Source organism: Convolutriloba macropyga, chromosome 14 (genome assembly GCF_964194025.1).
Source record: "Convolutriloba macropyga chromosome 14, txConMacr16.3, whole genome shotgun sequence".
NCBI classification, from domain to species: Eukaryota; Metazoa; Xenacoelomorpha; order Acoela; family Convolutidae; genus Convolutriloba; species Convolutriloba macropyga.
This window is the reverse complement of record NC_134481.1, coordinates 45,465,669-45,491,008: the sequence shown is the minus strand read 5'-3', so window position 1 is coordinate 45,491,008 and position 25,340 is coordinate 45,465,669. Positions and strand designations below refer to the sequence as shown.

General features: G+C 36.8%; 1 protein-coding gene across 1 annotated transcript; it reads right to left on the bottom strand.

The window, feature by feature from the left end:
* Window positions 1–7,145: 7,145 nt before the first annotated feature.
* On the bottom strand, window positions 7,146–8,313 carry LOC142353583 (14-3-3-like protein 2). The gene has a single exon (XM_075405864.1). It carries the CDS (start codon window positions 8,268–8,270, stop codon window positions 7,497–7,499), a length of 774 nt encoding a protein of 257 aa, XP_075261979.1. The 5' UTR covers window positions 8,271–8,313; the 3' UTR covers window positions 7,146–7,496.
* Between the last annotated feature and the right edge of the window lie 17,027 nt (window positions 8,314–25,340).

The following is a 25,340-nucleotide window of genomic DNA, read 5'->3' as shown; positions in this document are numbered from 1 at the left end:
AGAGCCCATTCTAAAAACTTTTAAAATTGTTAAGTAAAATGTTGAAATAGTAGCAAAAACCCGAAGTCTACCGAGGTGTACAATTTTGAGACCAAACAGAGCCAGATTTTGACCAGAAAAATAGTACCGAATAGCCAACTCAAGCAATCATATCCAATAATGTCAAGCCTACAAAACCCATTCGTTGATCAGAAGCAAAAATACCGTGAAATATCCTGACAAAAATTTAGGCACCAAACGGCACTAATAGCTTGCACTACCATATTAACCACTAATATGAGTCACAATTATCACCACTGAGCAACTGTGTGCAGGCTATGATAGCATATTCCCTCAAAAATGGCAAATCAAAACCTAAAACCGTGCCAATTGTCCCAAAGTTTATTAGAACATGTGACAATTATCTTCAAAACCCTCGAAGTACGGCTTCTGACAGCAACAAGCATAATCCCCTGCACCAGATTTAGGCCACTAGAGCATCACTGCACAATTACTGGTCTTCAAAAAGCTCGATTAGTGGAAAAATCACAATTGAACTTTAGCACTTCCGACAAAGTAAATACTTGAACCTGATTTGCAGTTCCAACCCCCCAAAATTCAGCAATGCACATTTGTAACAGGGCATGACAATACTATTTTAGCCATCTAACACTAATAGCACATTGACAAGGACAACATATTTACCTCCTAATTTGACGTTTAAAAGAAGCCAGATTCATAGCTAAAAAATAGTCATACTTCCGTGAAAAAAGCTGATTTAATTCAAAATTTTTGCACTGCAGGGTTTTTTGAGCCCCTAAACCGCTGTGCAAAAGTTGCTCTTAACTTAAAAATGCAGTGACGGCGAGGACACTGAAATTTAGCGCTTCCCAGAAATGAGCATAAAAACGGAACAAAGAACGCCACTAAACCCAATATTACTGCATAGTTTTTCCCCAGAGATGACTACCGAGTAGGACAAGCCTGAAAATTTGCTCAAAACTAAAGAGAAAATTTCGCATATTTGTTCAGCTTGCCTCAAAAACTCGTAAAAACCAAACGTGAAAATCAGTATCAGATACCCTCTTAAACTAGTTCATACCACACACAACAGATAACAGTTACCAGGACAAGTGTCTATAATTCTAAGAACCAGTTTCAAACAACAAGTTGACAGGCTAAATCGAAATATTGCAAAAAATGAAAAAAGTGGTTTTTATCAAAATACTCAATCTTTCTCGAACATGTACTTATATAACGGCAAACCTTCGTGGAACGAAAAATACATGCACTCAGACACTTCAAGCAATAGTTCTATCAGCAATGTTCAATTGATCATTTTCATCGGCGCACACACAGCACCACTCAGGCATAAAAATTAACGAATTTTAAACACACAAAGCAACATACCAGATAGAAAAGCCGTGAAGGAACTATCACTACCCTCACTGATATTTACTTATTAGCTAATAATCACTAATTGTCTTTATCCTCTACTCAAGCCCTCATCTCTCAAAAAACAATGATATTATGTCCTATTTTATTTACTACGATATTAGTACCAACATACTAAGTTTTACTAGAACGAGGATAGTACTATATCAGTCAGTATACTAGTAAAATCAGTCAACTTGTACTATAGCAGAGTAAATTGAAACTACAGTTAGTCGTTAGATTACTAAATAAAATACTCAACTATCATAGCTAAACTGTTGTCTCCTCCATTTCATCATTTCCCTCCATCTCACTCTCTTTCTTCTCTTTCTTCCCATTCCTGCTTCCCTTCTTTTTGCCCACACTCCCAAAATTCCGCATACTAGAGATAATACGAATACTAATATAACATTCTACACTTCTCAATCTCAATCATCTGTACTAAACTCTACTTCATCTACATTCTGCGTTATATTACATTTTGAGGTGTATTAAGCGGGACAAGTGAACCCTGTTGCACTTCACAAATTTGGTCCCATTCTGACAACACCCGATAGTTATAGCCGGGACAGGTATATTAAAAACTCTTTTATCTGAAAAATATGTAAGCACTGCATACTCCAACCCACCCAACCAATATACTCATAACCATACAACCATACAAGTAGACACCAACACTTTAAAACCCCATTTATAGCAGTAATATTTATAAAAACAAACCAACACACATCACCTAAAGTAGAGTACACATGAAAAAAGTCAATAAAACAATTACCAAATAGAGAAAGTTAGAACTAGAAGCCTGATTATACCAAATAACTTAGTAAACAAAGACCAAAAAGCTTAGGAGAGCTTAGTTGAACTTATGGCCCGGTCACGCCATGAGAAGATTGTCCTAAAAAACAGTTGTTATAATTGAAAAACGAGAATGTTATTTACTTTCATAAAAAATCTCGTTCTTTTCGGCGTTACTCTTGAGACTCCGATCAACACTGGAGCTCTAGTCCAAAGCATTATGTTTCACAAGGAAGCCATGATCCTTATAGCAGCAATTCATCAATGTCAAGTTTTTAGTACAGTTTCCACGATATAACTTCGCGATTCGACAAGTAGACTTTACTGCACGCACAAACGACAATATGGGTTACACCATCAGTGCACTGTGAAGAAGTATACATCAACAAAACCGATTGGTTCAATGTTGACCGGCTCTAAGAAAAGGTCCTCAATGAAACAGTAGACGCCGAAATGGAAGCACAAAAGCCACGCAATGAGACAAAAACTCCTTACTAGTCGAAGATGATAAAAGTCAACAAGAGAGCCGCCACCTCACAATACCAGCAACAGCAGCAGCAAATGAACTCTTCGGCTCAAGAAAGGCTGAGCAGCGGAGGAATAACAGGAATTTTCGGCTCATGCCACCGAACGTTTTAAAATTCTGAATAAATCAATCAATTAGCAAGCAATTTCAATATTAATGGAATCACAACGTATTTTTAGATGCAAACTTCATAACAACAACTCAGTTTCAAGTTTCATACATCAGCTTCATTAATCCTTTTAATTTATGAAGATATTAGAAGTTTTCGACCTGCACTATTTCCATTCCGAATTAATGCCATTCCAGCCCTAATTGAAAAACGCCTTCCTATCTCTCCAGTTCCAAGTATTCTTTGATAAAGGTCCTAATTCAGCCAATGATAGTCGAAAGAACGTCCCCGATCGTCCAACATTCGCAGTACCCATGACTGACAACCTTTCGTATTACGATGCGAAACTTGAAGAGATTGCAATAGGAGACGGATTTCTACTGACATTAGCCATTCCCCTAGCCAGAGTTTTCAAGGTTTACCATGCAAACCTAATTACTATTCCCCAAAAAGACTCCATTGATGCTTTACAAAGGGTAACTGAGGGAGAATACTTAGCCATCTCAGAAAGTCAGATAGAAACAACAGTACTGACAAAGGCTCAGTATGACAACTGCATTGGATTGGCACGATACCATATCTGTCACAAGGCGATGGAGACCCAGCTTAGATCCTCATTGTGTCCAGCAACCCTCAGGTTTCATCATGCAATAACTGCATTGAAAGTATGTGACAAACCCAGAAAAAGCACAGAACCTTGGATACGGAGTTGGGCTACTCACATCAGCTTCAAGTGATTTCAACCTTAGTGATATTGGTATGGACGCAATTGGCCAACAAACTGAACTTCCTCACAAAAGTTATAATACCTGGTTCGTCACATTGAAATGCGGACATTCTATGTTTAGCGACCACATTAAAATTAGAGCTATTTACCAAGTTGTCAGTACCTTCTAGCAAATCGAATGTTAAATTACCTGATCTACTTGAACATCTGATTGATTCTGTCCCAAGCATCAACGAATTTGGAAACTATGAAACCAGTACAGAAGCAAACCTCGATCTATTGAAGCAAGACGAAACAGATTTCATTATCCCAACAGAAAGTTATCCCAGATTCATTTGATGGAATAGCAAAACCGATTGGTACCGAAATGAAGCCATTCAAGCCAGCCCTAATTGATAAATTTTAATCATACTTACCCATCAAGTTTTCTCTCTCACTAACGATCATTGTCTTTATCGGAAACTTAGCATTACATATCCTCGTTATGTACTTCTACCATAAAGTAGCCTTTGTACGACGTATGGTACTAAAATTCATGAAATTCACCAAAATGAGACAAATGTACGGATAAATCCAGTAGTTTCCTTGCCAGAACATCTAAACGCGGACGTGGTGGCCGGCCTCGGGAAACAACTCAGGAAGCCACCAACAGTTAGCTCACCAGAAGACATGGGAACCCTGAAACGAAAACTAGTAAGACGATACTCTTTACCTACAGCATCAACAATGTCACTCAACATCCTAGAAAGATTTGATAGAGGGCGATCAAGACCACCAAGATGGCACAAACGATAAAAAGTTTGCTTTGAGTTCTTGAAGATCTTAAACAGGTCGACAAATATTAACCTTCAGCCTCACTTTATCCATGAAGTTATTTTAACCAGTGTTTTAAACCATTCAAATCATCGCTTAAAGCCATTAAACCAACTGTTGCTTTAAACCATTCCTATAATTCAACCAGTTAACCTATACAGGCCTTCCTCCAGTTTAGAGCCTTTTATTCAACGTCATCAACATTGTCTATTTTTCAGCTCTAAATTCGACCTCTTCTCTCGGCAACAACTTTAACTTATTTCCTATGTTTTCCATCCAGAATTGGCCCACCTTTAACTCTTCCACGTGCTTTATTTTCTCTCCTGTCATAACATTACAATATTTAATCTTCATTCTATTTTTGTCTTAACTTAATTCTTATTTCTTGTACATAGTTTAACTGTCTTCGACCTTAATGTTTTCGTTTAAACTTTTTTCGAATAAAACATAAATAGGGTAGCTCCAGCAAAAAAAGTCTGAAACCTTATATCAGTGCAGATTATGTGTTTCATAGAACGATTTTAAAACCCAGTTCTCAAAAACTTTTAAATTTTCATAATATCCGGTAGTCCCACGCCACTATTTCGTGCCTCATAGTTAGGTGATGTTTTTTCCTATATATTAATATAAATTGCTTTAAAGTAGATTTTATTTAGATAATTCTCAAGGCCATATTGATTTCGTGTTTTTGATCTAAGACTGTAACCTCTAATTTGTTAATGTTCATTAAAAAACAACCGCAAATTGATAATTAACTGATAAACATTTACGTACCTAAAAAGCCTCATTATTTACCTTTAAAGTTCGGTGAAGATGACTTGGCATTTGCAAAATTGTCAAATATAGTATAGAGAAATTATGCACTTGGTGAAGAAACTATGCTGATAAAGTAGGTGATAATACGGAAATTGTATATGTACTCAATCAACATCAAAAACGTACAAAAACCGGAAATTTCCCAACTTGGGGATGAGTAGAAACTTTCGAAGGACCAATACAGCCCGAGGTATAACAAAGCGGAATCTACAATCACCAAAACACCGGAGAACCAGCCTGACAACCAAATCATAATTAAATCCAGAAACTTTAATAAAACTTGCTAAAGTTCTTATTCTGAAATATTCTATTATTAATTTGGATAAAATAATTAGAGATTGAACTGGAAAACTTTGTCCAGATTACTAAGTTACGATTGACACTGACAACGCTTTATTTATAGGTGTGAAAAACTATTAAAATACAAGGCAACTAGTGGATATATCACGCATTCGAAGCGCTCAAATAAAGGCTATTATTAGCTAATTATATTGAAATTGTATCCGCTAAAATCGTACTATGAAACAACCATAACAAGTACTTGTAAAATGACGATAATTCTAGTTAAATACTCCCAATATTAACCTCTAAAACACCCAGATAATAACTCTAAAAGTTAGTGCGTAACGCTAAATAACACTAAAAAGATTTAAAATGAAAAAATGACACCACCTTTGGCGCATTTTCTATTTGACTTTTATTATTAAATTGCCCCCAATTGAGCTCATAATTCCCCCCATTGAGAAAACTGCAAATGGTCAAGCAAAAATTTTGCATATAAAGACTCACACATTTACAATAGTTGCTTCAAACTTCGTTCGAGAGCAATTAATCTACTTAGGTTCATATTTTTTTCCTTACATTCCAGTTTTTGTTGTTTTCAAGCTGTGATGAGTCATTTGTGAGTTTCGGAACGTTTGTTGATGCAATCAAAAACCGTTTTCAAGTACGCAATAGTATCAGAGCATGAGGTTAGCTAGAAGAAACAACTCCAAATGTGATAACTTTTGGAGTTTAATCGTGATTGAATGAGTATATTGATTATCATTCATTATCTGATGTTGGGAGAGAGCTAAACCCTAAATGTTAATTAACTGCGCTTTCATCAATACTGTGTTGGCTTTCGTTCAAAGCTAAGATACAACATCTGGGTTGAAAACTTTGACAGGATCTGCAAGGTACATTACTAAAACATAACCGACTAAACGTCGGAAGAATTGCTCTCAAACGACTAGTGGGAGCTCTAAATGAATTGCAGCCTGCTTTAGTCGGGGGGGGGGGGGGGTTACGGAGCCTAAATGGGACTGAGAAGTTCAATAGTGTGCTCCCAAAAAACCACATTAGAGGTTAACATATTCCACTTTTAAGATTTAAAGTGAAAAAATGGCACCGGTTTCCGCGCACTTTTCATCATTTGACTTTTAGTATTAAATTGCCGCCAATTGTGTTCAGCTTCTTGAAATTGTGATTGAGAGAGAATTTTAGATCACGCGAAACGCAAAAAGTCAAGGGCGTAAAAGTCACTCGAAAAGTCAAAATTATCATGCAAAAATTTTGCATAAAAAAGACACGTTTACAATAATTGCTATGAACTTCGTTCAAAAGCAATTAAACAGAATATTGAGAACAGAACATTGCAGCGTCCTAAGCAAAAACTTACTGAATAGTTAACTAGAAACTTTGTATAACCAAAAAAAGTTGTATAACCAGTCACCTTGAGAATCCGAAGAATCGAAATAAATGTGTGTTAAAGTTCAATGGGCGCCCCGACAAGCGAATGATAGTGGCATCACTCATAGATCTTGCGCATATTTTCAGCTAGGTTCGTCTAATAATTTTTTCGTCACTTCTAGCTAACTTAGTCATACGACCTAGATAGGTAATTGGCAGCGGCCATTTCTATAGCTTTAAACCTTTGCTCAATCTATCTCAAGTTTAAAAACTGATTTTGACGTGCAAGGAAGGACTAGTTTTCTAAAATGACACTCAAACACTCGTAACAATATTACTATAATACAGCAAATAACAGTTGGTTTACAGTGTGGTCAGATGGATGCACTTAAATTTGTTAAGATTTTAATTAAGAAGATATTCAGTCTGTTGTCAGTCCGTCAGTTACAGCTGGTTGATACGTCGAATCTTGCAACAATAATTAAGATTTCATGCATGCAGATTTCAAATTGATGTATGAAAAAGTAGTTGCATTAATATTATTACAAAAACCAAAAGCCGGCTTCAAACTGACCCGCCATGTGGCTTACAATCGGCAGCATCGTTGACTTTTGCGGCATTTTTTGTTATTGGTTGTCTTCGCCGTCGTCCTGAGCGTTGTCAGAAGTCCACAGTGTCAGATTGTCCCTTAGAAGCTGCATGATGAGTGTCGAGTCTTTGTAACTGTCCTCCTTGAGCGTATCAAGCTCGGCGATGGATTTGTCAAATGCTTCCTTTGCCAAATCGCAGGCTTCGGTTGGCTTGTTCAGGATCTCATAGTAGAACACAGAGAAGTTCAATGCCAACCCAAGTCGAATTGGATGAGTAGATGGCAACGTGGAAGCAGCTTCGGTAGCTTTTATGTAAGCGTCCTTTGCTGGCCCAGTGGTTGCCTCAGCATCTTCGCTTTTGACCTCAGCCAAATAACGATAGTAATCGCCTTTCATTTTCAAATAGAACACCAAGCTTTCGGTACCTTTCGAGCCTGAGTTGGGTTCTTCCTCTTCTTTTTTCTTCTCAGTCACTGAGTTGGGAACCAGGAACTTATCCAGTAGATTCAGTACTTCATGGCAAATGTCTTTCAATTCCTTTTCGATCTTCTCCCTGTACTCTTTAGCCAGATCCGTTTTCTTGGGATCTGCGTTATGCTTCTGCTCTATGCTGCTGATAACCCTCCACGATGCTCGTCGCGAACCAACGACGTTTTTGTAAGCCACCGACAATAAGTTTCGCTCATCCGTCGACAGCAATTCACTTTCAGCTAACAATTCAGTTACCTTTTTCATTGACTCCGCCATGTCATCGTACCTCTCGGCCTGTTCGGCAATTTTGGCTTTCTGAACAAGTTCCTCTCGAGACATGTTGAAGAGCGTTGTTTTGATCTTGAACAAAACTTCTGGAAAATAAAGGGCAGTTTAAGCACAGAGCAGGACATTAATACCCGTTGATAATTGGCAATCAAAGAAGAGTAGGCAAAGTTGCCAATTATTCATTGCAATCAATTGTCAAAAAATTCGGGTCTTTCCCATTATAGCCCCCCCCCCCAGCTTAGTGGCCAGATAACCTATAGCCCCCCCCCCCCCCCTACTCATGGTAAATATACCATAATGGGGGGCTATATTTTCATGGGGGGGCTATAATGGGAAAGACCTAAAAATTCGATCAATTAAATCAAATAGTAGCCAATTCGCCTTTCCCATTATAGAACCCAGGCTTAAGGCCACAGGTCATATAGCGTTCAGCCCCATCACTTAAGAAAGCAGACTTAGCAAACTTGAATATAACAATTTTAAAAAATCCCTTTGAACCATACTGCCTCAGCAATGTCGACTTCCTGATAAAACAATGGCACGATTGGATTGAAAACCATATCGATAGTAACATTCCAAAAATCAAAAAACATCGGGCGAACCTCCGGCCCTGGATTGCTCCCCCAACGTCTCATCTAATAAAAAAACTGCAAACCAAAAAACGGAAATGGAAAATTCTAAATCTCAACAGAACACTCAGACTGAAACGCCTAGAACGAGAAATCGAGATGGCAACAAGCAACGACCTTGCAAACTATGAAGCGGAAGTGTTTCAAACAAGACAGTTCAGTAACATCCAGAAGTACTTAGCCAGCATTCCTAAACACCCAAATGTGCCTCAGATAATATACCTCGGCAACACGAGAGGTGAATCCGACAGAAAAAGCGGACCTATTCAACCGTTTCTTAAAAAGTGTTTATAAGGAAAAGAAAACATCGCAGCTCAATCCCCAACATCGTATTCTATGACCATTTAAATTACAGATATTGAAATTGAAAAAATTTTGGAAAATCTGAAGTTAAACAAAGCAACGGGACCAGATAAACTGGGAAGCCTCATCATGAAACAATGCTCAAAATCTCTAAGCAAGTCACTCAAATTAGTACTCCAGACAGTACTAAACAAGGCCGTGCACCCGAACTACTGGAAAATCAGTCAAATCTCACCAATCTTCAATGAAGGTAATGAAGCTGACATCAAGTGTTACCGACCCATTAGTCTTCTTTGCTGCCACTCCAAAGTGTTTCGAAGACTTAACTTCAATGCACTGTAAAGTATTGTAGGCACTCTTGCACTCTGTCGGCACTGCAAAGTATGGCTGCATCAAAATCAGTTTGGATTTAGAAAATACAGATAAGCCACAACTCAACTTTTGATTTTCCTAGATTCTATCTAGAGTAAGTACGACGATGAGACGGTTGACGAACTCACAATCTTGTATCTGGATTTCGCCAAAGCCTTAGACAAAGTTTCCCATCACATCTGTAAAGAGAAACTTGAGAAATTTGAAGTAGGTGGTTAATTGTTGACACTTCTGCATTGATACCTTGAAGTCAAGCAACAGTACGTAAAAATAAATGATGATTGCTCCGATTACCTGGATGTCACGAGTGGTGTGACGCAAGGATCCATCCTTGGACCCCTACTGTTCTTGATTTTCATTATTGATCTACCCCATATGAAAACTGACATAGAAAACTACGGCTTTGCAGACGACTTTAAAATGATCGCACATAGCCTGGAATTGAAAGGAATTGGAAGCTGATGCCATCCACAAGGAAATGCGGTGCACCAAATGGAGCTCAATGCATCAACATGCAAGTTTCTGAATCTAAAAGGTCAGCTTTCAGCCAGTCTAAAGAAAACTGGCCTGAAGTCGGCCCCAGTACAGCGAAGCCTAGGGCTCCTCATCTCCTCAAATCTCAATTGAACAGAAAATTGTGAAATCCGGATCCAAAAAGCAAGTGGTGCGTTTTTCCAGGTAAAACGTAATATATCAAACAAAAGCCTCATCTCAACAAAACTACATGTCCACGCAGGATATGTTGTCCCAATCCTTACGTACTGCCCGCAAGCGTGCTATGCCAGCAAGACAAACCTATCGAAATTCGAATCACTTCAGATAAAAGCGACAAAGTGGATTGTGATTAGACAAGTATCAGGATACAAGGAACGCCTAATAGAGCCCGAACTGCAATTACTTAGTAAGCATGCATAGATGCACGACTTGCTACTTCTGATAACGCTAGACCAAAAAGAAAACGATGTTGAAATTGAAAACATGAAGAGGAAAACGAATCAAATACTACGCAATATAGCAGAGGTGAATTTGAAATGAAGCATAATAGACTTGCAAAAGCAGATGAAATCTTCTGCTATCGGAAAAAGCACCTTTACAACATTGTCATCCGCGTATACAAAAACTTCGGCGAACAAAGGATCACCAACATTTGCTGGGAATACTTCATAAAAAGTTTTAACCGATTGAACAAGTGCACCTGGCGAAAAATGTGCAAATGTGGAACATGTAACAATTTGAAACAATTAAACTGAAATAGACTGACAAACACTGAGGTTGTCACCCCGGGGTCAATAACCCGAAGATAGAACTACTACTACTACTACTACTACTACTACTACTACTACTACTACTACTACTACTACTACTACTACTACTACTACTACTACTACTACTACTTCTACTACTACTACTACTACTACTACTACTACTACTACTACTACTACTACTACTACTACTACTACTACTACTACTACTACTACTTAACAAAAACAAACCGACTAATGTCGGAAGAAATGCTCTCGAACGGCAGAAGGGTTGAAAACCATTTGCCCACGCTGGTAATCGAACCATTGACCCCGATCTCTAACCTCAAGCACCACCAACTCGGCTGTCAGACGCTTCTTGTAGCTATGCTGCAACGGTTTCTTATATTAGCAGCCAGCTATACTTTGGAGAGAGTTTCATATGAAATAGTTTCATAATAATATGGCTGATGTTCAAACTGGTGGTCCCCAAAGACTCAAAGTCGACTCCCAGAAGTTGTGCAAGAACTACAACTCCCACTTTGGACGAGTTGATCCATAGTGAAGACGAGGTGCTCACGAAGCTGTTCATGAACGAGAGAAAGGACTCTGTGTTATACCTGTTCCGTGAAATCTTGTCCCAATTGCGGATTGCTGAAAAGTAGAACCAGTTGCTTGGATCTGCACAGGCTCAAATAGACTTGGGTGCAGGAGATTCAAAGGATAAAACGGACTACAATGAATGAGGATAGAATCTTTCATGCTATTGAGCCTCTCATTACGAACGCCATTTTTTCGACTATGAAATCTAGTATAAAAGATTCAAAAAGTTTTGTCGGTAAAGTCCCCACCTGTGCTGGAAGTGATCATAGATCTCCAATTTTTTGCAAATTTCAGGAGCAAAACAGGACAAATCCAAAAATGAAAACGCGCTCTAGGCCCATGTGAAGATAATCAAAACCCTTGAAAAAATGGAGGTCAAAGCAGAGATTTTGAATATTAATAAACTTAATAAACTTAATTAATCCTGATAAGCCTCGAGTGACTTTTGTTGGAGTGAAAAACGTTGGGGTGCAAGACCCATTCTTGCTAGAGCAGAAGCAAAGCGAAACGCGCTGGAAAAAGACGGTTTTTAAATTAAATGTGCCTTATCGAGAGACGAGATATTAAAAGAAAATGGTTGTATGAAAAAGCGAAGAGAATTTTTGAGTTCTGGAGGGGCGAGAAAAACCATATAATTCACAATTTTGTTCTGTACAATGAAAATTTTGCCGTCTACTTGACAGCGCAAAATTGACCAACTCTTAGGTCTGGAATGGTTTTAAAGGTCAGAAAATTAAGGAATTTTGAACAGAGGATGATTTTCTCAAAGGCTGTCACCTTCAAAGAAAATCATTTGTTAGGTAATGCGGAAACTTCTGTAACCCACGATGTCACCGATGGGAGTCTTTCTCAAAAATTGTAAAGTTTTCCGGAGTGACAGAAAAACTACGAGTATGACCACAAGTCACGGTGGTGTTTTTTTAGCTGTGAAAAAGCAGCATGTGAACAAAGAGAATTTGATGGATGCGACTGCTGCTTATTGGCCCTAATAACAGTCTTTCCTCTACAATTTTTAGCTTACGTTTTTTTAACCCTCCTGAACCAGTGATTTCACATGCTGAATATTTCCAGTTTGTTCAAATTACTCGCAGGTAAATTCAATTTTATCATCATCTATCTTCTGTCATCATTTGCGGTGATTTATTTTTTCCAAAAACCCATTGATTTAACAGGTCAGTGAAAACGAGTTAGAACAACTACTGCTCAATTGGTTCGATGAAAACAACCCTGAATTTTTTCTACTCCCGGGCCAAGTATATTGGATGTAATTTTCGCAATAAAATTCCCGGCGCTGGAGTTTTACTACGACACGGCGTTTGAAAGTGCAAATAACACATCTGATCATCGTGCAATTTTTCTTTCGAGGCAACTCTCACAACATCAAAACAAGCCTTATAGTGTTTTTGCAGTTCCAACAGAGCAGACTACATAAACATTGCTTAGCTCATTCGTGACAACCCGTTCGCACCTGTTTGCTACACAAACGTAGATATAGCAACAAACAATTGGTACGCCTACATCACCAATATTAATGGCAAGCTCATTCTTAGGCGAACTCTTCATCAAAAAACTTTGCCTGCTTTGGTATCTTTGTCAACCTTGCATCTTATGAAGATCTTTAAGACAAAAAAAGGTAATATATTTCTCTTCCCTCAAAATATCACAAGTTCTGTACTCAGCAAGTTGAACGAAAGCTTACTCTGGATCTTCAGTATGACCGTTATTCTTATCTGGAGCAATTGAGTCAAACAAGAGATACGAACAAGCTGTTCACGTTCTTCAGAAACTTCAAGTCAGAATCAGCAATGCCCTGCGAACTCTGTCACAAAGATGAATTCGCTGTTACAGATCATAACAAAGTTAAATTAATGAATAAATACTTCCAGTCCGTGTTATCATCCAAAGACTCTCTTGACACTGGCCACATGGAATCTTTTATGAATAGCTGTTTGGTTGACATTCTACAAATTTTCTAAGAACAAGGCCTGCCAAAATTGAATTGGTTCTAACTAGCCTAGATGAAAAAAAAACAAAGAGGTCCAGACCCCCATTCCTCCTTCTTTCTTCCGCCACTTGAGTCAATCTATTTCTAATTCTTTATCTGTCCTCTTCAAAGATTTTGAGCGCACTGGAATTTTCCCTTCATCTTGGAAGGTTGGTGCTTTCTCGCCGCGGCTCAATTCAGGATCACCTACCGAAGCTATCAATGACAGGCCCCTTACTTTATAGAAAATTGCCTCCAAAGTTCTTGAAAAATTTATCTACGACAGTATCTGGAGTCACTGCAGCAGCGAGTTGAGTATTCACCAGGATGATTTCACAAAAAAGCACTCTATCTTCAAAAATCTACCCTCTACTCCCTTACTTGAAAACTATCTAAAATTGTATGGACGAGAAGTTGGAAACAGTTTCAATGTTCTACAGTGAATTTGCAAATCCGTTTCACAAAGTTCTGTACAAGTTACTGCTTACTAAATTATACGCTTTCGGTATCAGAGGCCAGTTTCACCGATTTTTCGAAAGTTATTAATCAAATCGTTGTCAGTTTGTTTGTTTTAATAGAGTTAAATCGAATCCATTGGCCGTCAAAAGCGGGATACCACAAGGTTTCTTTTTAGGGCGAAAATTTTAACATTTTTTTAATGACCGGCCAAATGAATTCGAGTACTCTCTGCCATATTTTTTCGCAGACGTCTTGAAAATTTTTCATGACAATCTCTAAAAGTTGCAGGAGGATATCCTTAAATTTGAATCTTGGTTAGAAAGAAATGAAATGCAGTTAGCGTCGAAGAAATGCCTCGTAATCAACTTTGAACCCAGTCAATTATCACTATATCTTTAAAGAGAGACATTTATAAGATTATCAGTTGTGAAAGATGTTGGAATTGGAGTCAGGATTGACCTATTTTTCCCTGATCACTTGAAAAAAGACTTTCAAAAGCTAATTCGGTGTTTTGGATGGTCAAAAGGAACGTACCGCAAGGTGTGGGTTGGAAGTCCCAGCTTGGTTTATATAAATCAATGATATTGCCTATTGTCAATTTTGGAAGCATGTGTTCGTTTCTATCCCGCATCTATTGCCTACAAGTGGCAGCTTTTCAAAAAGGTGTTACCAAATGGATATCAATTACAGAAACACCGATTACATGACCAAGTGTTGAATTTATCAAAGTTTGCATTGAGGCATACGATTGTGACTATTGTGCGTTACTAGAGTTCTGTTCTTTAGAGAGGCAACGTAATAGTTGTTATTTTTTTGTCCTAAGACCCCCAAAGTATGAGAATTCTTACGCCAGTTTCCTTTATAGAACAAAAAAAATTGTGAACAACTTACCAAAGATTTCAACTTTCTGGATCAGTCTAGACTAAAAAATCGACTGCAGAACCTCATGTATCAGAAAGTGCGGGAGGAGTATCGTGAAGAAGATGTGTGCACATGAAAAATCTGCTGCGATTTTTCGAACTGCTGTCCTCATCGGCGGATCTAATTGTGAAGGGGGAGACGCCCACTACATCAAACCACAACAACAAAAACAATAGAGATTAATCAAAAATGAAGAACAAAAGCGTGAAGAAGTCAGTTGAGAAATCAAAGAACTTTCTCGAAGAAAGGCCCAAAAAAGTGAAAAAATTGGCATAAAATGGCCCAACACGTTTACCGTAATTAATATGATTTTCGTTCAAGAGCAATTAATAATGGGCTATAATTTCTAGGCCGAGGGCTGCATTACAGAGGCCATGAAGAACAATTTTTGTTGTTGTTGTTGTTGCCGTTTTGCAGTTGCCTGCAGTGATAAGTAAGTCCGTGTCGTCTTTTAAAAAAGCTCGAATTTCTGCACAAACAAAACTTGCAGAACATTTGCCGCGTGCAGAGATTTTGTTCACCAAAGATTTTATCGACGAATTTCCAAATAAACCATTGCAATCGGTTTTTTGGACCCCTTGAACTTAAGCTGACATTCCTCAAATATTGGTTTATTGATTGTGTCGTTCGGTAATAAAAGCCCTTCCTACTTTTCATGTTAGTCTTTTCAAAATGTTGAAGATGTTATCTGATTGTCCCTCGCAATTACGTTCGGTTAAGAGCTTTGCTTGTTCGCCATTTGATTTATAATGTAATTTTTTAGCTACAGAAACATTGGAAGTTGTAAGATGTTCAATAATCTAAAATTGACAAACATTAGGCGCCGCTTTGCTACCGTTAATCCATCTAACGGTCTTCTTTTGAAAACCTCCAAGCATTTGCATGTCTGATTGTGTTGTTGCAGCCCACGGAAATCCGTAAAGAAGAACAGGTAAAATTGGACTTTCAGATGTCTAGTTTGGTTTCTGCCCTTACTTGGCATTCGAAATTTCAGCTGCGCATATAGAACTTTTTGTTTTCTTTCTTTGGTTTCTATTCAATGTGAGTTGGCCATAATAGCTGACAAGATATGTGGGCTCCAAGGTCATTTATTCTTGCAAATTTCCGAGGTCATTTAATCTTGCATGTATCAGAAAGTGCGGGAGGAGTATCGTGAAAAAAATGTGTTCACATGGAAAATCTGCTGCGATTTTCCAATCTGCCGTCCTCTTCGGCGGATCTAATTGTGAAGGGGGAAACGCCCACTACATCAAGCCACAACAACAAAAACAATAGAGATTAATCAAAAATGAAGAACGAAAGCGTGAAGAAGTCAGTTGAGGAACCAACGAACTTTCTCGAAGAAAGGCGCAAAAAATTAAAAAAACGGCATAAAATGGCCCAACGCGTTTACCGAAATTAATATAATTTTCATTCAAGAGCAATTAACAATGGTCTATAATTTCTAGGCCTAGGGCTGCATTACAGATGCCATGAAGAACAATTTTTGTTGTTGTTGTTGTTGCGGTTTTGCAGTTGCCTGCAGTGATAAGTAAGTCCGTGTCGTCTTTAAAAAAAGCTCGAGTTTCTGCACAAACAAAACTTGCAGAACATTTGCCGCGTGCAGAGATTTTTTTCACCAAAGATTTTATTGACGAATTTCCAAATAAACAATAGCAATCGGTTTTTTGGACCCATTGAACTTAAGCTGACATTTCTCAAAATTTGGTTTGCTGATTGTGTCGTTCGGTATTAAAAGCCCTTCCTGCTTTTCATGTTAGTCTTGCCAAAATGTTGAAGATGTTATCTGATCGTCCCTCGCAAGTACGTTCGGTTAAGAGCCTTGCTTGTTCGCCTTTTGATTTTTACTGTAATTTTTCAGCTACAGAAACATTGGAAGTTGTAAGATGTTTAATAATCTAAATTGACAAACATTAGGTGCCGCTTTGTTACCGTTAATCCATCTAACGGTCTTCTTTTGAAACTCTTCAAGCATTTGCATGTCTGATTGTGTTGTTGCAACCCACGGAACTCCGTAGTGAAGAACAGGTAAAAATGGACTTTCAGATGTCTAGTTTGGTTACTGCCCTTAATTGGCAATCGACATTTCAGCTGCGCATATAGAACTATTTGTTTGCTTTCTTTGGTCTCTATTCAATGTGAGTTGGCCATAATAGCTGAAAGGATAGGTGGGCTCCAAGGTCATTTAATTTTGCAAATTTCCAAGTTCATTTAATCTTGCATGTATCAGAAAGTGCGGGAGGAATATCGTGAAAAAAATGTGTGCACATGGAAAATCTGCTGCGATTTTCCGAACTGCCGTCCTCTTCGGCGGATCTAATTGTGAAGGGGGAGACGCCCATTACATCAAGCCACAACAACAAAAACAATAGAGATTAATCAAAAGTGAGGAACGAAAACGTGAAGAAGTCAGTTGAGGAACCAAAGAACTTTCTCGAAGAAAGTCGCAAAAAAAATAAAAAAACGGCATAAAATGGCCCAACACGTTTACCGTAATTAATATGATTTTCATTCAAGAGCAATTATTAATGGGCTATAATTTCTAGGCCGAGGGCTGCATTACAGAGGCCATGAAGAACAATTTTTGTTGTTGTTGTTGTTGCCGTTTTGCAGTTGCCTGCAGTGATAAGTAAGTCCGTGTCGTCTTTAAAAAATGCTCGAGTTTCTATACAAACAAAACTTGCAGAACATTTGCCGCGTGCGGAGATTTTGTTCACCAAAGAATTTATTGACGAATTACCAAATAAACATTAGCAATCGGTTTTTTGGACCCATTGAACTTAAGCTGAAATTTCTCAAAATTTGGTTTACTGATTGTGTCGTTCGGTATTAAAAGCCTTTCCTGCTTTTCATGTTAGTCTTTTCAAAATGTTGAAGATGTTATCTGATTGTCCCTCGCAATTACGTTCGGTTAAGAGCTTTGCTTGTTCGCCATTTGATTTATAATGTAATTTTTTAGCTACAGAAATATTGGAAGTTGTAAGATGTTCAATAATCTAAAATTGACAAACATTAGGCGCCGCTTTGCTACCGTTAATCCATCTAACGGTCTTCTTTTGAAAATCTCCAAGCAGTTGCATGTCTGATTGTGTTGTTGCAGCCCACGGAACTCCGTAGAGAAGAACAGGTAAAAGTGGACTTTCAGATGTCTAGTTTGGTTTCTGCCCTTACTTGGCACTCGACATTTCAGCTGCGCATATAGAACTTTTTGTTTGCTTTCTTTGGTCTCTATTCATTGTGAGTTGGCCATAATAGCTGACAAAATATGTGGGCTCCAAGGTCATTTAATCTTGCAAATTTGTTTGGTATCAGTGCATTTGTTTTGGTGCACTTTGGGTCTCGTGTTTAAATTGAGCCAAACGCTCATAGTCAAAGCTTGTATTTGATCTAAGTAAAAGAAATTTTCAGTTGCGTTGTTACAGAGTTAGACAAAACTGAGTTTGAATAATGAAAATAGAGAAAAATTATTACAGATGGGAAGATGAAAAAATTTTATTTCTTAAGAGAAAAGCCAATCGTTTTTATGATTTATGCTTTGAGTAGAGCCCATTGAATACCGTTTGTTGTAGTCATATCAATGGCTTATCTGGGTCTTTACCATTATAGCCCCGCAGCTGAGTGGTTGAATAGCCTGTAGCCCCCAATCATGATAAATATACCATAAGGGGGCTACATTTTTATGGTGGGGCTATAGTGGGAAATAAACCTTTTTTTCTTGGATCATTTTAAACAGTTTCTTTAATCGGTTTGGTTTAACCAACTGTTAACCAACCAATTCGGGTTAGTTAAATTACAGATATCAGTTTTATCAGCTGGAAGAATCCAGTCAAGTACAAAAATTCCTCGACGGATCGCGTCAAGATCAAAATCCTTGACATTTACTATCAAAAATTTGACTATTTTTTTTGTTTTCTCAAATCCGGTTTGCTCTTGATTGCAAGCTAATTTTGTTGCTCCTATTACGTGTGAAATATTTCGATGGTTTCTTCAGTTCGTAATATTTAAGCATGGCATATATTTTCTTCTTAGAGGTTATCACACTGCCTCCCTCTTAAAAGATTGAGTTTTCCCTTCCTTCGGAAGCTTGATTTTCATAGGTCCAAGTTTGAGTTCGAAATGTTTTTTGTTTGTTCTATTCCGTACATATCAAACATGTACCGGGTTTTTTCGTTTGCATTGTTTTTATTTCGTGCAAAAGTCCTCTAGACCACGACAGTCTTATGGGATTTCTCAAATATTCATTTATCAAAAAATCCAATGGCATTTTTTCAGTTAGTAGGTAGAAATCAGGTTTTGATATACCCTTGAAACGAATATTACTGCCGTAATTACAGTAACTGGGTCATCCTAATGCTGGTAGGTGCCGTATGAACACATGCCTTGCTGTTTTTCTTAACACGTACTCACTTTAGTCGCAGAAATTTTTTAAAATCTTTCGTTCATTTAATTTAAAAATTATGTTCATAAAACCATTCAAAAAATGATTGAAAGGGAGCCAGAAGAATCTGATTTTAACGTTTTTGGAACTGTAGTTGAGTTGCTGATTGCTCTTGCGCTGACAATAGGTTTATGCTTTTGATCAATTTTAGTTGATTGATTGATTGATATACAAATATTTTTTACAAATAGGAAACTAAAAAAAGCTAAGCTCATTCTTTTGATACTGAGCTTGGAGTGTGCATTTAATACTGACAATTTAGACCGACTTGCTACAATTAACACAATACGGGATCTGTTTTTTTATGCGCGTCTAACTTGGCAAATGAGATATATAACAAATAAAAACATCTATATAAACATAACAAGTCAAAGGCAAGGGTACAAGCCAAAAATCGAAAGCAAAAAAGATGAGTGCAAATTAAAACGCTTACTATTCAAAAAGTTAATCATCATGAGCATGGTGTCTAATTGTAGCAGTTTGGTGCTCAAGTTGTGGCCTACTGTGATCGAGAAATTGACGTTATGATAAACACAAAAAACTATTCCTATTCATTTCTGAATATAACTTTATATAATTTTACACTAGCATTGTTTATCAGGAGAGTTTATGTTTTGAAAAAGAAGATGACTGTTGTATGCAGTCCAATTTTTCCGCAATGTGTTTCGTCATCCCACTTTGCTGAGAAGAACTTAAAAATTATTCTCAGCTCGGACTGGGCCGATAGCGGCCTGAAAACAACTTACAAGTTCATGATTGAACGGTTTCCTATTGTTAAGCGGGAGTCTTTTAGCTTAAAAAAGTTTCATTCTTGCGTACGTGCCTCAATTCCTCCCTTTCTACTCAGATGAAATTTGCGGGGGAATTTTTTGCTTTTCTTCTAATGCACATGCTTTGGGTTCATTAGTTCGCATGTGCTACAAAATCCAGTAAAAGATCAGGGCTATTGAGCATTATTAGGGGCGAATAATCATGTTCAATTAATTATCCGTTCAATTCTAGCAGCATTAATATGACAATTAAAAGATACAAACAGTGATTCATACGTTTTCATGTTGGGAAAACAAGCTAACATGGTGTCACTAGGGCTTAAGAACATCAACATGAAGATTATCCAGTCGAGCATCACCTCATTGGTTGTTGTGGAACAATTACCACATAGCTTTATTGGCATATTTTATACTCGTATTGTGGAGTTAAACAATTGAAGACTGTTGAAACATCAAGCTAAAAACAGAATTGGTCACACGAAATTAGTATCCGTTCACACAAGTTTCAGTTCAAATACAATAAAATGGCTGGGTTTTTGAAAATGTTCTCCAGTGTATATCAAGGGAAACAGTGAAAAGTAAACCTTTTGTTTAAAAAATAGACTCAATATTCATAGCTCGGAAAAATTGTTTTACTTCGGCATTTTGAAAGCATCGTTTTTGTTTTTTTGTGTAAAATAAAATTTTAAAACGAGATCCAAAATGTATAAATGTGAAGATATATATATTTTTTATTGATTCAATTTTTAGGATTGTTTTTATTGAACCAGGAAATTCAATTATTTTTTAGGTTTCTTGGTACATTGTTTTTATTTTAGCTTGAATATGAAACTGAATAGAGAAGTCTTTTAAAAACAAGAAAATTCCTTTTTATTAAGTTGAGATTGAAGTGAAAGAACCTTGGTTTAAGAATAACTAAGCTTGAATTTGCCAGCTAATCTTGTTGAGAATCTGATCTAAAAAAACTCAACGGAAACTGCGAACAAGTATATGAAATATCTCTTTCAAACAAAATTGAACAAGGGCAATTATCTGATGTCGCAGAAATCCAGCAAATTCACTGCAATGACAAAAGTTTTATGTTTTTCATTAAGTTTATTCTGGAGATTCAAAAATACGGTGCACGCTAACATTGAAATCATTGTACAGACAATGATAACAAATTTTAACGACACACACTAAATAAAGTTCAGGTAAATTTACCTGAAAAAATACCTTAACTTACCTGAAACGTTCAGGTAGTTTTGCCTTACCTTAACTTACCCTAACTTACCTCAACATTACCTGAAAATTACCTGAAAAATTAAGGGGGCACCACCTGAACTTTTACCTGAACATACTTTAAATTTACCTGAAAAACACACCTGAACAGTTAAGGTAAAATTACCTAAACTTACATGAAAAACGCGCAAAAATTACCTAAAAATTTAAGGTAAAAGTACCTGAACAAATACCTGTAATTTACCTTAAAAATACCTTAAATTTAACCTGAACTTTTAAGGTAAATTATTTTAGTTAAGATAAATTTACCTTAAAAATTAAGGTAAAAATTTAAGGTGTTTTTAAGGTAAGTTAAGGTATGTTAAGGTAAAAGTTCAGGTGGTGCCCCCTTAATTTTTCAGTTAAATTTCAGGTAAAAACTAACGAGGTAAATTAAGGTGCGTTAACGTGTGTTAAGGTAAAGTTCAGGTAAGGCAAAACTACCTGAACCGGTTCAGGTAAAAAAAATTTCAGGTAAAATTACCTGAAGAATTAAGGTAAACCCTATGTACATAGTCGAATGGGGAAAAAGTCTTAGCTTGTTCATGAGCATCTTTAGTTTCTTTGATGACTAGAAAAGGTGCATTGCTGAGGCCCACGAGGGAGCCGCACGTAAACCAGAAGGCAGTCTAGACGTCAAAGAAAAGAAAGAGACCCAAAAAAGCTAAGACAAAAACGGGATAGGAGCAAGAAAAGAGGAGCGCAGACGGCAAAAAACGAAAAGAGCGAAAAAGGGGAGAGGCAGGCGAAACAGAAAAACAAAACTGTTAAAAACCAAACAGAGCGAGGAGCAAATTAGAAAAAGCGAGAGAAAAAGAGGAAAGGCACAAAAAAAAAACTGGTTTGTGTAGGCGTAGGCGCCACAAAGGAGGATGGGAAAAAGTCTGAGCTTGTTCATGAGAATCTTTAGTTTCTTTCATGACTAGAAAGGGTGCATTGCTGAGGCCCACGAGGGAGCCGCACCTAAACCCGAAGGCAGTCTAGACGTCAAAGAAAAGAAAGAGACCCAAAAAAGAGTTCCTTTCTTACGTTACCAGAAATAAGTTGATATCTAAGACAACCGCAGTCCACAATCAAATCAGTTCTCTGTATAAATTTAACATGACATGAACAATTGACAGAAGACATTAACACTATTTCTAAAACGCGATGAATTTCAAATTTGAAGCAATAAGTAATAAGATTTCGGTCAACTCCTATTCCTGATAAAGTTACATAGATTTCGCTCGAACTACAGGATGACCAGCACAAAATTAAAAAAAAAAGTTTGAAGTTTGCAAGAAAGTACGTATTTAAGCCCAACTAATTTTGACCTATTAATCAGCAATTTTTTGCTGCAATCATATCCAGTCTTGACCATTTCGGTTCAGCAAATTTTTTTCTTACATTGAAAACGATGTGACTCGGCATCCATATTTTTCCGGCACAGGTTGAGGTCCCTGAGTTCAATTGCTTTTTAATCATTTGCTTCCAAAGTTTTATTCCAAAGCTGATTTTAAATACAGAAAGAGAAGCAGACATTTAAGCTTACTCTGTTTTCGTTCAAGGATAGAAACCCGAAAAAGTTTGTCAAGGACTAATTTTTCAGAAGTATTTCGCTTTTTTTAATTAGTTTTAAGTGCCATTTAGTTTGCTCAATTTTTTAGAGTACATGTGCAGTTTCGATCAGCTATACAACTAAATGATAGTTTTCAACCCTTTTATTTCCATTTTTCAACGATGAAAAAAAGTAAAAGATAACGTCTTTGGCTATGGTTTCTCATTTAAGTTATTCGCGAGTAAAAAAAGTTAATTCGACGTTTCAGCAGTCCTTACTTAAACTCAACTTGTCAAAAATTATATTAGTAATTTAATATATTATATTATTAGATTATATTAGACTTCTTTGGCAGCTGTCAACGCATTTTTTAGATGTACTTCTGAAAATTTCTCGACCATCTTGTTTTCCAGATTCGAGATTTTTCTTTTTTCACAGAATCTTTTCCAGTTAGATCGATATTCTTATAAAGAGATCTCACATAGATGGCTATGTCGCCAATATAACAGTTGCAACTAGCTGAAAACAAACCTCTTGAGAACATTCTCTATTTTAAGAACAAAAATTGTTTCTAAGTAGTTATTTTTCGAAAAAAAATGAAACAGTTGATCAAACGTATGTGTGTTTTGATCGGACTATTAGGCCGGTAGTTCACAGATTTCGGAACCAATTTACATCAGTGAAATATACCAATGAAAAGGTTAGTAACATTTTTTTCGTGTTTGTTCTCAATGTGCGGGGGGCTACTTGTATGAAAGGAGAGAAAACTGGTCAGACACACACACAGAACTTTTCAAAACACTAATGGTATTGAGTGTGCGACGATTGGAAAGCTGGATTAATAAAAATAAATTGTTCTCGAGTAGGATGTACACTTGTTTGCAACATATATGGTATTTAAATTATGTGCCAAAATAGCAAATCTACTCGACAGGTCATCAATAGGTCCAAAAGTTCCTAGTCTAGCGATGACCAGTACCATTACTATGAGCAAGGTGTGAATGCGTGGCGTATAATGTTAAGAGAAAATAGGGGGAAACCTCAAAACCTTATTCTGAATTTTATGAGATCTATGGAGTTTTTATTAATAAAACAAAGCAAACAGTTCTAAGTTGTCTACGGAAAAATTGTCCCTGAAACTAGATAAGAATTACTTAAGTTCTCTTGGACTCAGATGTTGCACTTCTAAAACAAAATTAGGATAAAATTTTAAAATGAAGTTAAGCAATTTTCGTATTCTTACTCCTAATCTTTTAGGACTTAGGCTGCTGTTTTTGTTTGCAGTTTTAAGTTGCTTTGATTTGATTCTTTTTGCTTGCAATGTTTCAATTTCTTTTCTAGTAATTACGTTTTTAAGACATTCAATATGGCATTATGCTCTTAAAATTAGAGCTAATTTTTTCAACAGTTCAAAAAGGTGCATGACTCTAATCGAATAAATGTGATTTGATTCGCGTTCCAGGACAATGTAGGATGATTTAGAATTATTAAAAATAATTCGTGTAATTTGTTTTATTTTCGACTCAAGTGGCAAAATTAATGTTTTGTTACTTGTTCCGTAGACTAGTACGCCGTAGCTCACAACAGGCTGGACATAAACTTTGTATGATAATAACATTTATTTAACTGTTAAAATCGATCTGAGCCGGTAAAAAAAGTCCTGAGAATTTGTTCAGTTTTGAGCACTGTTTGTTTAATATGTTCGCCGAAATTCAGTCATCCAATTTTATACCTAAAAATTTCAGTGATGATCTCTGTGTTAGGATTATTTCTTTCATCTTTAATTGTTGCTTTGAATTTTTCCATCTGGCTTTCATGCTCATAAAACAAGTATTTTCGTAGTTCATAGTCAGTTTGTTTTTATGAGGCAATCACTAACCAGTTTCAAAGATTGGCTGAAAACTTCAGTTGTTGATTCCCTTTTTTGTTTAACAACAGTATCGTCAGCGTATAAGGTCAAACAGTTCTGACTACAGTAATCATCTATGTCGTTTATATACACAAGAAAATTAAGTGGTCCAAGTACTGACACTTGTGGTACCCCATAATCGACTTCCGCAAAATTGGAGTATACATTTCCTGAATTTACACATTGCTGCCTTTTGCTCAGATAAGATTTCAAAAACTTTGCATGTGACCCCTCAATCTCAAGTTGTTTAGTTTGTCCAAATGAATACTATGTTTAACTGTATCAAATGCTTTTTGAGATCAATGAACACAGCTTTAGTTTCTGTAATACCATCCTCCCAATCTTGCCTGACGCTCTCAATAAAAGATACTAAGGCTTCAACAGTGCACTTTTTTGGCCTAAACCCAAATTGATTTTTGTTTAGAAGTTTGAATTTTTCCAAAAAATTTAGCATTCTTTTCTGAACCAATTTCTCAATCAGTTTTCCTATTGTTGGCAGCAAACTGATTCGTCTGTAATTTTCAGCAACTTTAGGATCTCCTTTTTTATAGAGTGGAATAATTACGGCTTCCTTTAAGCAGTTCGGGAAAACGCTGTTTTCAAAACATTTGTTGATCAAATATGTAAGAGTCGGGACAATAGCAAACTGTATTTTCTTGAGTATAAAATTGTTGAGTCCGTCAAAATCTGAGCTG

Coding starts and splice junctions, on each gene's coding strand:
- LOC142353583 (XM_075405864.1), bottom strand. CDS start 8,270: ATGTCTCGAGAGGAACTTGTTCAGAAAGCCAAAATTGCCGAACAGGCC.